The 17,950-nt window shown below is 37.9% G+C and overlaps 1 protein-coding gene across 1 annotated transcript in view; it reads right to left on the bottom strand.

Moving 5' to 3' along the window:
- Nucleotides 1-17,521, bottom strand: part of LOC310728721 (putative ferric-chelate reductase 1) — a 27,621-nt gene extending 10,100 nt beyond the window's left edge. Inside the window, exons 1-9 of the mRNA XM_083546535.1 lie at nt 17,365-17,521; nt 10,004-10,184; nt 7,976-8,109; nt 7,777-7,874; nt 5,943-6,018; nt 4,848-5,060; nt 4,547-4,648; nt 3,588-3,732; nt 886-999 (exon numbers count right to left, since the gene is read on the bottom strand). Of these exons, the coding sequence (XP_083402661.1) occupies nt 886-999; nt 3,588-3,732; nt 4,547-4,648; nt 4,848-5,060; nt 5,943-6,018; nt 7,777-7,874; nt 7,976-8,109; nt 10,004-10,184; nt 17,365-17,499 (1,198 nt within the window). The 5' untranslated portion in view covers nt 17,500-17,521. The remainder of the gene's footprint in view (nt 1-885; nt 1,000-3,587; nt 3,733-4,546; nt 4,649-4,847; nt 5,061-5,942; nt 6,019-7,776; nt 7,875-7,975; nt 8,110-10,003; nt 10,185-17,364) is intronic.
- Between the last annotated feature and the right edge of the window lie 429 nt (nt 17,522-17,950).

Here is a 17,950-nt window from a genome sequence, read left to right as displayed (position 1 = left end):
ACATCACACTAACACACAATTACATCAGAAACACGATTACATCACACAAACAATTGCATCATGCAAACACCATATCACACACACACACACACACACACACACACACACACACACACACACACACACATTTATATAACACAAACACACAATTACATCCTGTGCACACCGTAAAATCACAAAACACACAATTACATTACCCACAATTACTCAATGCAAACACTATATCATAAAATCACACAAACATTACATTGCGCACAAACACACACACACACACACACACACACACACACACACACACACACACACACACACACACACACAATTACATCACACACATACACACACAATTACATCTCACACACACACAATTATATCATGCAAACACCATATCACACAAACACCATATCACACACACACATACACACATGTGCACACACAGACACACACACAAACACATGCACACACACTTACATCACACTAACACACAATTACATCAGAAACATGATTACATCACACAAACAATTGCATCATGCAAACACCATATCACACACACACACACACACACACACACACACACACACACACACACACACACACACACACACACACACATTTATATAACACAAACACACAATTACATCCTGTGCACACCGTAAAATCACAAAACACACAATTACATTACCCACAATTACTCAATGCAAACACTATATCATAAAATCACACAAACATTACATTGCGCACAAACACACACACACACACACACACACACACACACACACACACACACACACACACACACAGTAACTATACTCTCTCACAGTGTCTGTGTGTGTGTGTGTGTGTGTGTGTGTGTGTGTGTGTGTGGGGGGGGGGGGGGGTGTTTACCGTGTGCTTTAATGATGTCTGGAAGCTCTGATTCACTTCCCAGAGCTACAGGACTGCTGATGTCCACCTTAGTGCTGCTGATTAGAGGTGTGGTCGGGTGCATCTGGATCACACCTGTCAGAGCACACAATATAAACACATTAACTACACACACACAATTTCACTTTACACATAAACTACTCACTTCCACAACACAAAAACTATACACACTTTTTCTACACACATCAATTACTCATACACTCATACACTTTCACTTTATACATCAACTACACACACACACACACACACACACACACACACACACACACACACACACACACACACACACAATTGAACTACAGACATCAACTACACACTTCCACTACACACACCAACTATGCACATAAACTATACACAATTTCACTCCACGCACCAACTACACTCACTTTCATGTCACACATAAACTACACACATCAACTCACACACTTTGATCACAAACATAACCTATACATAATTTCACCACTCACATCGACTACATACATTAACCACACACATAAACTACACCCTTTTTAACTACACACAACTACACACACACTTTCACTTCACATATACACTACACACACTAACTACACACATCATCTACACATACTTTTATTACACACATCAACTACACACTTTTACGTCACACACCACACTATACACACCTTAACCACAAACATAAATTGCACACACTTTAACTACACACACTTTTACTACACATCAACTAAACACATACACTAAACACAAACTATACACACTTTTACTAAACACTAACTACTCACATCAAGCACACACTTTAATTTCAGATATATATTACACACACTTTCATTACACACCAACACACTTTAACTACACACACTTTCACTAAACACACCAACACACATTAACTACACACACTTTCACTAAACACATCAACTACACACACTTTCATTTCACATATAAACCATGCACACTTTTACTATACACACAAACAACAAACAAACTACAAATGTCAACTACACACAATTTCACTTCACACATCAATTATGCACACTTTTACCAGACACACTAACTACACATATAAACTACACACATCAACTATACACACTTTCACTGCACACAACGACTATACACACTTTCACTACACATTTCATAGAAATTTACAAAAAAAAGGGCTCACTGAAAATGCAGTGAGAATACACACACACACACACACACACACACACACACACACACACACACACACACACACACACACACACAGAGTCTTTTGACTGGTGTATACAATACTGTAATATCTAAACTCACAATCAGGTTGTTATTTCACACACACACACTCACACTCACACACACACACACACACACACACACACACACACACACACACACACACACACATACACACACACACAGCCCTGCACTTCAAGTACACTTATTTACACTACAGATACAATTCATATTTATGTTTTTATTCTTCATGGTATTCTAGTTTTCTCCATCAGGGCATGTTTACAAGAACATGATAAAAAACAAACAGCAAAGTAAGTGTCTAAAAGATAAACTAAAAACAGGTGAATGTTCTGACACACACACACACACACACACACACACACACACACACACACACACACACACACACACACACACACACTCATCCCTGCATGACCACAATGATAAGTTACACTGTGAGATATGGAAAATGATAATTATTTTGGGATAAACACAGCAGCTGAGTCACATCAGAACTCTAAAGGACTTTTTTTGTTTTTGTTGTTACGTGAACAAATTTCTACACATAAAAATGTGATTGTTTGTTTTACACATACTCCGATTTATGCTTAGACGGTATTGCCTTATGAATGTTTTAATAAAAAAAAAAAAAGTATCCAATCCAATGAACATTAGCAGTAAGTTTTGTGTGGTTTTTTTTATGTTTATATGTAAATATAATGTGGGAAATCCCTTTTTACTTCATTTTTTCTATTTATTTATTTTTTCTTGAGTGGAAAAAATATGTTATAAAAATATGCATTGAGGATTGTTTGTATTTAATGCAACAAAAAATATTATAAAAAAATATATATATAAAATAGAATAGGTAACAATCACTCAATACATTAATTCATTTCTTAATATTTTTAACATTCATTGTTGAATTTTTTTATGTTGAGTTTTAGTTATTAGTTTTAGCTATTATTTCTGAAAATGAAATTATTAGAGAAATCACCTGTGAAAAGTGTGGAAACACTGAGTCTTCAGATTTCCTTTTGCCAAAATCAGTTTAAGAAATCATCTATAAATGTCCAGATGTTCCACTTTATTTCCATTAAATAATCCTTCATTAGTATGAAAAACAGGTTTACACTATGAGCATCCAAACGTTCCGCTCAAAAACTTGCCAAAGATGTTCTTCACTAGTTGGAGGTTTCCCTTTGTGCCCTTTGGACTCCACAGAACTTTCTTTCACTCGTTCACTGTCCACTTCTTCTGTGTTTCTGCCTTTTGCTGAGTTTGTTGTATAGAAAGAAACACGCATGTGTCTCTCAAAAACCATAAAAGACTCCACACTTTTCAGGTGCTGTATATGTTAGTGTACTGTTCATGGAAAGTGTGTGAGTATGAACACTATTGTGTTTCAGCCTGGATATTAACTTTGTGTGTGTGTGTGTGTGTGTGTGTGTGTGTGTGTGTGTGTGTGTGTGTACCGTTGCTGGTGGCCCCGTTGGCGAGGAAGATGTAGTAGCTGTTGGAGGATGTGGCGCTCCTGGTGGTGCTGATTGTGTTTCTAGATGTAAAGGAGCAGCTGATCACTCCGTTATTCTCTAATGCACTGATTACCGTCACATTCCCCTGCAACACAAACACACACACACACACACACACACAAATCATAGATATATACATATATAGCTGAACGTACCCATGCTTCTCTACGGAAGGCAGAACGCTAAGCAATATGGCAATAAGCAGTAAGCACTGAGCAGGACTGGATGATCAGAGATCAGAACGTAACGTCAACAAATAACGTACTCCCCCTTTGTAGTACCGATACAGGGCAAACTACTTTGAAAATAATTTTTATCGTGCATCTAACATCTAATAAGAAACAATGTAGTAAGTTTCATGAGGATCCGTACTGTTAATTTGAAGAGTTTACAATGCGTGAGAAATTGGGTTTTTCGCGAGTTAGCCGCGATCCAGGCCGAATTTTTCAAAACCCTTTCTTAGTGAGCACCTAAGACCCAAGAGGAAGCTATGTTCCAAATTTCATTGCAATCCGTTCAGTGGTTTTTGAGATTTCGTGATGAGTGAGTGAGTCAGTCAGTGGTATTTCAGCTTTATATATATATAGATAAAGAAAATAAATTAATGTGTATATGTATGTAGGTGTGTGTTTGTATGTGTCGTGTGTGTGTCGGTGTCTTCGACAGTGTGTCTGCCTATGTATATCTGTGTCTATGACTGTGTGTGAGATTGTGTATGTGTCTTTGTGTGTGTGTGTGTGTGTGTATATATGACTGTGTGTGATCGTGTAGATGTGTCTGTGTGTGTTTGTGTGTATCTGTGTCTATGACTGCGTGTGTGATTGTGTATATGTGTCTGTGTGTGTGTGTGTGTGTGTGTGTGTGTGTGTGTGTGTGTGTGTGTGTGTGTGTGTCTGTACCAGTGAGATGTTGGTTGGTGTTGTAGTTCCTGTAGAGAGTGCGTGTTGTATCTGGATCACACCATTCGAGTTTTTCCCACATATGTAGATATCATCATTCCCCTTTAAAACACACACACACACACACACACACACACACACACACACACACACACACACACACACACACACACACACAGTCAGTGCTCAGTGGAATTCAATGTAATGAACAGACAGTAATGCCATATTCAGAGGAAACAAGTGTGTGTGTGAGAGATAGAGAGAGAGAGAGAGAGAGAGAGAGAGAATGAGATGTCCACACCATCTCCTTGTCGTCTGAGAAGCCGATGGAGACGTAGCCAGATGCAAGACCAGAGATCTCGAATGTGATCCCGGACCCTGAGGATGGGGGGGTGGCAGACATGAAGTAGCAGTTGGAGTTGTCGGGGTCGCAGCCGGTCGGCTGGCTTAAACACGTCTTAGTGGTGCCACAGCCTGAGTTGGAGATGGTGGAGGATATGGACGTGGACCCAGACTGGAGCAAAACAATCCAAAGCCCGTATAATGTCAGTAAACAATCAAATACAATTTGTCTGGTTGAGTCTTTGTCTGTCTGGATTTCTGTCTGCATTTCTGTCTGTCTGTGTCTTTGTCTATCTGCCTCTCTCTCTGTCTGTCTGTGTCTCTGTCTGTCTTTCTTAATTTCAGACTATGCCTCTGTTTTTTATCTCTGTCTCTCTGTCTCTCTGTCTGTTTCCTTTTCAGTCTGGATCTTTCTGTGTTTGTCTGGTTGTGTGCCTCTATTTCAGTCTGTGCATACGTCTGTCTGTCTGTCTGTCTGTCTGTCTGTCTGTCTGTCTGTCTGTCTGTCTGTCTGTCTGTATATCCGTCTTTGTCTGTTTTTTTATGTCTGTGTCTATGACAGTATTTATGTCTGTCTATACAGTATATCTAGACTTCTGTCTCTCTTTCTGACTGTTTTCTGTCTGTATTTCTCTCTCTCTATCTGCATCTGTGTATAAACATCTGTACGTTTTTACTTGTCATTGTGAAAATCGCTATAGAAATAAACGTAAATATATTTAATCGTCTAACAGTATTTGGTTTCATCATCGTTTGTCTATTTGTGTGTCTGTGTGTAAGTCTGTTTACATTTGTCTGTCTCTATCTGTCAACCTGCTTTTTTTTTTTTACTATATCATTATTTTAGATGTCTCTCCTACCGCTATCTTACACTATAACACCGTTTGGTGGTTCCACTTGATTTCCCTAAATAGAACTTGGTAACCCTTTTCATAGAAACATCCCTTGAGCTTATGGATGCATTTCATTATTCTGTCTGCACTAAATTTCATCTTAAAACAATGAAGTTAAACATGGAAATGTGTTGTGTAGATGGAAGACTTCTGGGTCTCACCGATGTGCCGCTGTAGGTGATCTGAGCGCTCTTCACTCCCACCCAGTAGATGGAGAAGTCACGCACAAATGTTACTCTGAGAATGAAACATGTGCATTGGGTTACACAAAAATTTGTACAAATAAAAGTCTGCTTCCATTTACAGTTGGTTAAGAACAGCACAATGTTCCTGAGTTCTGGATTTTGATTGGCCAGATGTTGAATAATTAAATACTTTTCAATTCGAGGTACGGATTACATTAACCAATTATCTATTAATCTTAAACAACTTACTGGTTGTCCAAAATTCAGCTGTTAGGATTCTGACTAAGACGCATTTCTCCAGTTTTGGATTTGTTGTATCTACTCCCTGTCAGATTCCGCATTCATTTTAAAGTTCTAACGCAGACCTTTAAGGCCTTACATGGTGCGGCACATCATTGACACAGCTTTTAAGATTCCGGTCTTTTGGTTGTTCCTCCTACAAGTTTATGCTCTATGGGTAATCGGGACTTTACCTCACATGCACCAAAGCTGTGGAATTCTCTCCCCACTGAGATCAGACATGCTGAGTTTTTTACGGTTTTTAAATCTGTTTAAAAAAAAGAAATTCAGGATAGCATTTGTGATTTTTTATTTTTTTTTGTAACGTATTCTGTTTATTTACTTATGTTATTTTTCTCATTATTATTTTTCTTATTAGTTATATTACTATTTTTTATTTCCTATATCTTTATATCTTTATTTAGATTTTTTTGTTCTTTGAGATGCTACTTTTAAGGGAATTTAATAAAATACAGATAATTATTATTTTTTTTATTAATAATTAAAACACTTGTTTGGATATATTATCATTTATATTGTTTTGTATTCAAGAAGCACCAAGTCAAGACCATGACCAGAGTGTGTCAAGACCAAGGCTGTGAAGGGCTGAGACTGAAACAAGTCCAAAACCAATGCGGCTGGCACTGGCAAAATGTCTGGCGCTACTTAAACTGTTAATGCTCACGAAGTTTCAAATTATCATTAATACCTTTTATTTGTGTCTTTGTATTGACCGCTATTACTTTGCTCTGCTCATGGTCTTGTTTCATAAATGCATGATTCATTCAATGTTATTCTGCTTGGAAACATGACAATTCTGCTATGGATTTATTTAGAACAATTTTTAATGGCAAAATAGAGCACAAAATAGGGGATCCTGCCCTTCTTTTTTTCTTTTTCCATGTTTTTCCACCAGATGTCACCAGAGTGTTCCTTTGGCCTGCACTTATTACCTAGTGTCTCCACCTGTGTCTCCACCTGTGTCTCCACCTGTGTCTCCACCTGTGTCTCCACCTGTGTCTCCACCTGTGTCTCTTCAATTTCCTTTCTATCAGATTCTTGCTTAGTTTTGAACATTATGCAGGCTTCTTCTTGTGAGTTGTTCCCTCATCTTATCATGTATAAGTGGTGTCCTTTTTTTGTGATGCTGTTTGCTTTTTGTTTTAGCTAAGATTTTAGTTGTGAACACTTAATTTTTTTATATGGGCTTTTTGTTTTCTGTACTTTGGTCTTCTTAATTTTATAAATATGAATTTTTTTATTTTTTTTATTTTGTCTTTCACATTTTGTGTTTGTACTTTCAAATAAATGATGAAACTTCAAATTATTGAGGCCATGGAGTTTTTTTTAGTCTGTTTGAGTGCCAAATGGCTCCAGTATAGGAAAAATCAAACACTATAAACAGCGGGATCTTATTTCAACTCTATTTACCGATGAGATTAGCGATGATTCTATGCTTAACTGAAATCTAAACAATCATGTTCAGGCACTAGAACGTAAGAGGGAAAGGAATGGAAGCAAGATTCTGTACCTGAACTCAATGGTGTTGAGGTTACCAGATGTTGGTGCTTTCCATTTGCTCTGGACCTGTTCTTTTGGGATCTTTGATGTATGCGAGACGGCCGAGTTCTAAATGTCAAGCCAAAAATAAATGCTTTTTTTAACTTCTTACCACAACTTATTTGTCTGATTTGATAATTGCGTAGATTGTGAAATGATCTGAGACTTACAGACACTCCCGAGCAGGTCAGGAGCTGGGAGGTAGTGTCCACCACAGTGAAAGTACCCATAGCGCTGTTACTTCCCACCAGCCTCGCTTCCAGGAGAAACCCGGTAAATCCCGCTGAGTTCGCATTCAGAGTCACTGAAAAGGCAAAGTTGCATGTTGAGGTAATGTAAATTGATAAATTTATGACCACTGAAGTAAATTCCACTGATTATCTCTTCATCGTGGTTGGTGGATATATTTATTAGGCAATAAGTGAACATTTTGTCGTCAAAGTTGATGTTAGAAGCAGGAAAAATGAGCGAGCATAAGGATTTGAGCGAGTTTGACGAATTGTGACGTCTAGACGACTGGGTCAGAACTGTTTTAGCAGCAAAAGGGGACCAACACAATATTATGCAGGTGGTCATAATGTTATGGCTGATGTTCATTTTCGGTTAATTGAAGTTACTGAGTTTTGAGCACAGAATACAAATATGCTAGTCATGTGACCTATTTGCATTTACATTAATTGCAATTGGCAGACACCCTCAGACATCAGACACCCTTTTCCAGAGCGACTTTCTCAACAAGCATTTATAATAAAAATCAAAACTGTTATAAAATGAGATGAAAAGGCACATGGTCCAAATCCACTACCACCCTAAGACCGTAACCCGGGTCGCAGTTTGCTAATGGTACACAATAACACCAAATCTCTGTGGAACTGAGCAAATGCTAAACTGGAGGTGAGACATGTCAATACTCGTTAGCTTTATTAGCCATGTAGCTCCAGAACATTTTAGCCAACTGCCTGAAGTCTGAGGGACATTTTCATCTTAGCGTTATACAGTTTTTACCGTGTTGTGGGCTCCTTTCTTTCTTTTTTTGAATGACTTTTGTATTTCACTCTCAGAAACCTGACCACTCTTTTGTATCCACACTTTCTTTAGCATAAAGAACACTTTTGTAACTGAGCTCTAAAAAGGGGTTGGGCACGGCGCTAGCTCTCTCTCTCTCTCATATTCTTTGTATATATTATGATACTTTTTTTAGCAAGTAAAAGTTCAACTTAAATACACTAATAATGATGATGTTTGCTGTTTTTGTTTTCCAGCAAAGAAGTCCTCATACCAGGTGTTTAGATTTAACTCAAATTTCAGCATTGGGATTATAATCACACAATGTCACATGATATATTGGATGTACATGCTACAGCTGGGAGGTTGAAAAGCTACTATGTTCAAGCGACGGGTGAAGATCTACTTCTTCCTGAAACAGTTAAATTAACAATATCCAAGTTTGCTTGGTTAAAAAAGCAACACCTCAAGCTGAGGTCAGAGCAGAAGGTCACCCATGATACACCACCCCTGGAGCAGAGAAAGTTAAGGGCCCAACAGTGAAGCTAGTCAGTGCTGGGACTTGCATTCCTGACCTTCTGTTCAGTAACCCATAGACCATATGAATTTCTTTTTTGTTAATAAAAGCAAGAAATGAAAGATTTGTTTATTTTGAACGTCTGGACATGATTGTTAATGAGGATAAAATATTAGATGTGAGGTGTCTGATTTGAGGAAGACATTGTAGCTTCGTCACACATGGTTAGCGCCATCGCTTGGGTTATACAGGTGGTGAACGACGTGTTTTTAGGTTAAGCTGTGGGTCTCATTAAAGGTTAAGAATCTTTTTTTAAAAAAGTTGGGTTCTGCTTTTTGTCCCTTTTATTATCTATTTTTTTTACGTTAACAAGTCAAAATGATGTTTGATTTGCATGTATTTGCATTTGCATGTTGCTCATCTTTCAGTAAAGACAAACAATGCTAGCAATGTGCATGTCTGCTACTTGCTAACAAGCCTAATTCTTCTCATTAAGTTCCAGTTAAAAATCAAGATGTTGCTTATGACAGGGGAATATTATACCACTGAGAAACTAAAGAAACATCAGACAACCCAGGAGTCAAAACAATCTTTTCAAACTCATTTGAATCGAATTGTTCACGTTTCTAGTCCAAGTGTAGGACCAGCCGTGTAATTGTACAGCATGGTGTCTTACCTGTGATTGTGTCTCCTTCTTTATAGCTGCTTTTGTCTGCTGTAACGGTGTAAGGAGCTGCACTCGTCTGAGCTGAGCTTCCATGAGAAGGAAGCATGTTGTCACAACTGGCCGAAACTTTCCCATTAGGGTAACTTTCACACCTCCACACACAGGACAGGAGCACAAGATACAACCACATCTACACAAACAGGCAGAGAGGAACAACTGATTAGAGATATACAACAACTTAGGATTATTGGCAAAGGGGATACAACAGTTTGAAAGGGTAAAAATTTCTCCTGATGATTGTTAACTTAAAATGTAAGTGAGTTTTTATAAAAATGCAGAACATGGTCTTGTCAAGGTTCAAGATATTTCCATTGCTTGGTATTGAGAAATTCTGAATGATAAATCTACTTTAAAGTCAACCTCATTTCAGTCACAGATTTCTGTATTGCTTCTGATTTTGCTCTTCTCCTTATTTTGGCTCTTAACGCTGATGTGGAGTTTCTCTCCGCCCTTGACTCTTGTTTTTTTGGACCGTGTTTGCTTAACATTGTTTATGACTTGACGGTGTCCTTAAAGGAATCTAAATACTGATATAAACAGAATATTGACTATTATTGATTTGGTTTTAGATTACAGCTCAAGTACAGAAAATCTAGTTAGGGAAGTGGATAAGGCTTTGGCTTGGTTAAGGCTTTGGCTTACGTATCAGAAGGCTGGGGGTTGCCAAGCATCCACTTTTAAGGCTTCTGTATTATGGTTCAACACTCGACTATAATAAATGTTTTGCTTTGGGGCAGACATTGTAGGATTCTACAGAAGGTGAATCAGGTGTGTAGGTGACTTGTACTTAAAAAAATTTGTACAGGTTTTTGAAATTAAAATTAATTACCTGCCGTTTTTTAACCTCCTCTTATTACAAGAGTTTAGCATCTTGAATGTCCAGTCCCTAAGAATTAATTTTCACCTCTGAACTTGGACACATTCACAACATAGTAAAGCAACCTGACCATTCTAAATTCACTACAATCCAAAAATGTCTTTTTATATTTTCCTTTATTTAAAAAAAAAAAAAAAAGAACCCTACCACCGTCCCCAATGGAAACCCAAGCTTCTAATCCTTTAATTATCCAGTTTCAATCCTAAAATCCCTCAATTATCCTTTTAATCTGTTGAATCTGTTTATCCTTAATGATTATTCATTTTAGGGAAGGTGAAGGAATATTTTGAAGTGTACATGAACGTTTGGGTTCAGTGTGATTGGAGTGTGTGTGTGTGTGTGTGTGTGTGTGTGTGTGTGTGTGTGTGTGTGTGTGTGTGTGTGTGAGTGAGAGAGAGAGAGCAGATCTGGTGTACACTGATCAGCAGGACTCCATAACCCTTAAGCAGAGCAGTAATGTTATAGAGTAATGCTTGTTCTGTGGACTTCAAAATTACAGGATGAAATGTACACGGTACATTTGGGAAAGTTGGAGCTCAGTGGTTAAGGCTCTTGGGTTACTGATAGGAAGGTCAGGGGGTTTAAGCCCCAGAATTGCTATAGTGCCATTTTTCGGCTTTTGAACAAGTCCATTAACATCATAGGGTGCTGCATCATGTCTGTCCCCAGTGTCTGAATATGCTGGGATATGCAAAGTAAGAATTTCACTGTGCTGTAATGTACATGTTACAAGTAAAAAGCCTTTACAAGTAAAATGGCTTAGTTTCAGCCAAGCATCAGATTAAAAAAATACACCCGATACTTTTGCCATGAACCCAAATTCCCAGCAGCGAAGAACAGAAATTGTGTGATGTTACACTTCACAGTATTGGGGTTTAATGGCTTATATATGCATTCACATATATTTCATTTTGTAGCTTTGTGGTGTTGGGATTTGAACTTGTGACCTTCTGATTCAGACTCCACTGAGCTCCCACCTCCTTATATCAAAGCAGAAATTTTGGGATTTAAGCTTGTTTGTGGTTCATACAGTAAGTATTTGTTTTACCTAGCTATTCAATTTAAATGTAAAATGTATATTGTGTCAGCTGTGCTCTTTCAATTCTGGTTGGAGTTCTTTTCAATTGGAAACGACTTATTGCAGCTGAGGATGTTTTCCACATGAACAGCCTGAAGATCCACAAGGATTCTAAAGAGGGTTAAACGCTATGAATTTGTCAGGACTGAGACTCAAACCCGGGTCATGCAAGTGAGAAGCAGACACTTTAGCAGTCTGCCATTAGTAGGTGCTAGATCCCAAGTAAGTGTCAGCAGGTTACGGAGACTGGACAGCACCCTCAGAAGGTAACAGGAGCTGGGCGATGCCCTCAGTGGGACAGAAAGTCTGGGGTGACCAAACCAGTGCTTGTACTCTTTAAAAAAGCTGGAGCAGCAGGTGCTCTGGAGCTCCCAAATGAGCACGGAACATTTGAGTGCTTTTATTTGAGCGGATAACTTAGGCAATCCTCACCTGATCGATCGGAAATGCATGTGTTCAGAAAAAGAATAAGCTGCAGTAGTTCGGTTTTCCAGAAAAACGCAGAGGCTTAAAGAGCATTAGGCTGACCGCGTCCTGGTTACATTGCCTTAGAGCCTTTGATTTGGGGTTAAAGTACAATCTGCCATATGCAGGTGCTAGAACCTAAGTGTAGAGACTAACTTTGGAGGAAAGACAAAAAATCCATTTCTTATTTTAAATGTCACCCTTCAACACAAAAAAACGGAAAAACCACTGAAACCTAAATATACAAATACCAACAGAAGCTGAGCAATTATCAGTCCTCACTCTTTTAAAAACACAAAGCAAACAAATGCAAACACAAAGTCTTACAAAAGGAAGAAAACTCGAGAGAAGGCAGGAGGCTCTGGAAACACAAACCCGTGACTAATCACACTTCTTAGAAGAACCGAGGAAACTGAAACAGTGAAACAGAAACTGAAACAGCCAAATACAGCAGCATGTGAGAAAGAAAGAAAATAACTTGTTCTTTTTTCACTAATGGCATCTAGGGAGACTTGAAAGGCTCAAGAAAGAATTTACGAGCACATACTGTAGTCTGGGCAAAAACACACTCAAGAACTGGGACTTACACCAGGAACTCGGGAAAAAACAGAAGATTCAAAAACATGATCGGTATAAACAGATCACATCAAATCACATAACATTGTTCAAGGTGTAGGGGGTAGGGCGGAGGGGGCCACTGCTAACACTGCAATCACAGTCGTATGGATTTTCCCAGATCTTGAAATGATGGCCTCAAGAATGATTAAACTAAAATGGCTGAACATTAAGTGTTAAGAATGAGGATGAGTTCCTTCAAGAGTTTGGTTCCTCTCAAGGTTTCTTCCTCGTATCATCAGGGAGTTTTGCCTTGCCACCCTCACCACTGGTTTGCTCATCAGGGGGGAAACGTATAGAGATATATTTCTGTCAACAGAATTTAATTGTAATCTATGTTTTTCTGTATAGTTGCTTTGGAACACTGTGTATTGTTAAAAGTGCTCTACAAATAACGTTGAAGTTGAATCTGTTGGCTCAGCAGGTTTTTATTTTAAATTCCTTCCACTGCTGACCAACAAGTAAACACAGTTACGATACTCTACATACAGAAACCCAACAAACTTCTGACTCATAACGGCCATCAATATCAGTGACTTATACAGTACTTGTTTATTTTTACTCCTAAGTGTTTATCTGTCTACAATGGACTCCACCACTAATCCAGTCCAGACATGATCTCACTCACTCACTCACCTGCCCACTACACTCACTTCATCCTGAATTATATTCACATATTTATCCCTGTTCCTTCACCAAATATCTCTAAGAGTTTTTCCCCTTCCTGATATCATAAAACAATGGGCATCACAGAATAGGCACTACATTGCCAAAAGTATCGAACACCTGCCTTTTTCAGCCATATGTGGTTCAACCCCAAAAGTTACCACAAAGCTGAAGGCATACAATTGTTGGAGGTCATTGGATGCAATCGCATGACATTTTCTCTTTACTCAAACCTGTTCTAGCATGACAATTCCCCTTTGCACAAAGCCAGCTCCATGAAGATCTGCTTTACATGGGTTGGAGTGGAAGATCTCCTGCTACAGAGCTGTGAATGTGAACTCTGTTGGCACCCCAGGCCTTCTCACTTCACCTACATCAGTACCCAACTTTTCTAACAAACTCCAAAATCTTGTGGAACATCATCTCAGAAGAGCGGAGGTAACAAATAGAGGATGACCAATTAAATCCGCTTCGATTGGTGATTGCTGGAAATATCAACAAAAATCCATACCGATAGTTTTTACAGGTTGCTGGAGTGGCTGAGAAGATCTTATATATATATATATATATATATAAGGTATTTTACCTGGAGTCTTATGTTTTTATATCCCTTTGAATCAATTGATTAATCCATTATTGACAAGCACGACCATAAACTAGCTATCGGTATCAGTAAAATCCACTATCAGTCGTTCTCAATTATTATAATCGCAAATAATCGCGGGACTAAATGTGAAATGGGATGTTCAAAAGAATCACATACCAATCTCGGGTGACGCACTTTTGACCACATACCGTAAAAAAAAGAAAATATTATTTTTCAATATCTATGAGATAAAATACATCAGATCCACAACATTTTGGGTTCATGAATCTGTACGTCAAATTCCCAGTCGTTTCACTCCTTCAGTGCGATTACAGACACAATGCAAGATCCGTAGCAGACGACTGGAATCCGGAACTGTTTTTTGTTCCAAGTGAACGAGTTCATATCTATATATTTGTTACAGATCCAGCTGTGTGAAATCGGATGCGGCTCAACGTCGCCTCCTTGACTCATTTATTCATCCTCCTATACATGCAGCGGATTCAAGTTACAGCCACAATATTAATAACACCAAATTCTTATTGGTGCACAAGACAAGCAGAACCTGAAGTGTGTGTGTGTGTGTGTGTGTGTGTGTGTGTGTGTGTGTGTGTGTGTGTGTGTGTGTGTGTGTGTGTGTGTGTGTGTGTTGAGCCTGCACTATACACCATTAACAAAAGTAGAACAGAATACTGCAAACTTCCAGCCTGGAAATGAAGAAAATGTCTTTTTTTTATATATACATGATTATAAATATACATTCCAGCATTATAAATTAAAAAGTTATTTCCCTCATATTTAATGCCGTTTTAGTGCCACGTAAAAAAAAAAATAAAAATAAAATAAATTGTAGCAGCACCAGCTAAAACACTGCAATAGCAGGCAGATGTAACCATCGATATCCTTGGAGTCGACCACTGGCCACCATTTCTGACTGCACAATTAAGAGAGCCAGTGGTGGAAAAAAAAATCTCGCACAACAGAGATGGTATGAGGAAGAAACCTTTAGAGGAACCAGACTTAAAGGGAACCTTCCTTCATCTTCAACAACAAATGCATATTAATGGTTCCATCATTGTTGGGATTTGAGTGTAAGATTTTTAATGAGAAATTTAATTCTTTACCAGACAGTTTACAATAATTACAGTCGAAATCCATTCTCATGGTTCATGGGTTTACCCTTCCGGAGGACCCTTATGGATTCTTCTTCATGAAGAACCAACCTCAGCTACAGCCAGGGGATTCCAATAATTCCACATATAGAGTGTCATTTTTTTTAACTTCTGGATTGTGTATATCTTATTGTATAGCTGGTGTATACAATATATGTATACAGTGTATTTGAGTGAAGTACAATTTTATTGGCTCTTAAGTACAGAGACAATGAAATGTTAGTATCCAACCTGTATGGCAAAATCAATCAAATCTATCAGTAACAGTCTGTTTATATCTTCAGCCCACATTGAGTTTATGTTCTTTCCATGATGATCTAGTTCTTGTTGGGTGTGTTTCATATTCAGAGTCTGCAATCTGCCTCTAATCTGCCCCACCACCACCCCACCCCAGCTTGTATGAAGCTTTTTGTTTTTCTAGACAATAATACTATAGTTATAAAACTATTCTATCAGAACACGCCTGTGTATTTTTATACTTCAATACAAGGTTTAGAAGAGATGACGATCCTGAGTTTAGCGTAATAAGAAGTTTAAGGTACAGAGATGAAACAGTGTTGGTCTAATTGTAACTGATTCTGTGCCTGGTCTTAATCTGTGCTTAATCCGGGTCATTTCTGCATATGTGTACATATATACAGAATCTATTCGCATGTACAGTAAACAAATCAGATCTATAGAAGATGTTGGCTCTTTTTTTTGTGAAGATTTGTTATAAATGTACAGAAAAATTGGCCTGAGGCAGAGTCATCAGAGAATAGATCTAATTTCAATATCGTTTAAAAAATCCATTCACATTTAGATGCCATTTAATAATTTAGAGAACTAGGAGGCAAAAACACAGCTGCAGTTCCTCTATAATTAAGAACTACATTTATCTGAACACAAACCTAAAGGTTACTTTAATGTTTGATTTATAGACCACAGTGTACATGTACTACTTTGATACAAAAGTTTAAGTATAAAAAAAGTTGAAGTGACAAAACAGCTGCATGTGTTTATAAAAATAATTTCATAACTAAATAATTATTGGCTATTAAAAGATGAGGATCTGAACATGCGTGAGCAAAGCCATTTTCTACCCTGACCGTCTACGCATCAGTTCCTCTATTTGTTCTTCCTGTGATTTGAGATTTAGCTTCTGTTCATATTCAAATGATTTTATCTTGATTTTGTTTAATTTTGTTTTTGTTTTGTTCAAAACTTCCCATCTCCTGCCTGTATCTCATCACACTTTCAACAGAATACAGTATTTGGTTTTATTATCTAAATGGTTTTGGAATTAAATGTTCATTTAAAATTGTTCTGATTTAATTCTCTCTTGCTTCTTAAAATCAAATTTACTGCTCTAACTGCATTAAATCCTGAGCATCACTAGTAGTGTGTATGTGTGTGTGTGTGTGTGTGTGTGTGTGTAGGTGTGTGTGTGTGTGTGTATGTGTGTGTATGTGTGTGTGTGTGTGTGTGTGTGTGTGTGTGTGTGTGAGTGATTGAGTGGTAAAAACACCACTTCAATATCATTGCAAAGGTAAAAAATTTATATATATATATATATATATATATAATGTGTATGTGTTTCCTCGCTCATCTTTGAATATTATGAAACTAAATGGTGTTCTATTTATTAAGAAACCGAACAAAAGAAAAAATACATTTTGGATGTACAAACATCCCACAACACAATGCCAGAGAAATACCTGTCTATCTATATATAATCTATAACACACAGTCTATACACACACCATCCTGGGTGCAGTTTTTAAGCAGATCACTGCGATTCCTCCCCAAACACGGCTCGGTTCTTGTATAAAAACAGAAAAACTTTAAAGAAAAAAACAGACTTGGACTCACCCTGGCTGCAGAACAAGTGTGGCTTTGAAGAGACGTGTATGGGATTACAGCTTCCAGATAATACACCGCAGACTGACTACACATTCCTCTGGGAACCTTCTTTTGTGGGCGGAGCCTCACCTGGCCAGGTGACATTTATACACGGGAAATTCTTTTTTCCCTTTACATCCTGTAAACACATGCCAAGAGAAAAAAAAAGAGTGGGGTTTTCTATTAACACACTTTTTTATATGAATAAATGCATGTAAGAGATCTATGTTCTTTGTTTGTAATTGATTTTAATTAACATTTACAATAAAAAATGTTTAATTTCACCTTTTCCTGATTTGTGTGGTCTTTTCTTGGTAAATTTCAAGTTTTAATCATCCATGCAATACACCTGTACACTTTTTAAGCGTGTTTTGTGTGAGAGATGGAAGGTGATAAAAACAACTTGTGGAGGGGGGAACTGCTGTAATAACGTCTGATTATGCAACCTGCCTGTGTTCCATATGTCCTGCTTCAAACTCTAAAATAACATTCTTGTTCAGGTGCCAGGAAAAATGAAGCTGACATTTGGATGACGGCTTTGAGGGAATGTACAGAG

This window comes from Silurus aristotelis (assembly GCF_946808225.1).
Source record: "Silurus aristotelis genome assembly, chromosome: 1".
Lineage (NCBI taxonomy): Eukaryota > Metazoa > Chordata > Actinopteri > Siluriformes > Siluridae > Silurus > Silurus aristotelis.
This window is presented reverse-complemented; position numbering and strand designations above follow the sequence as displayed.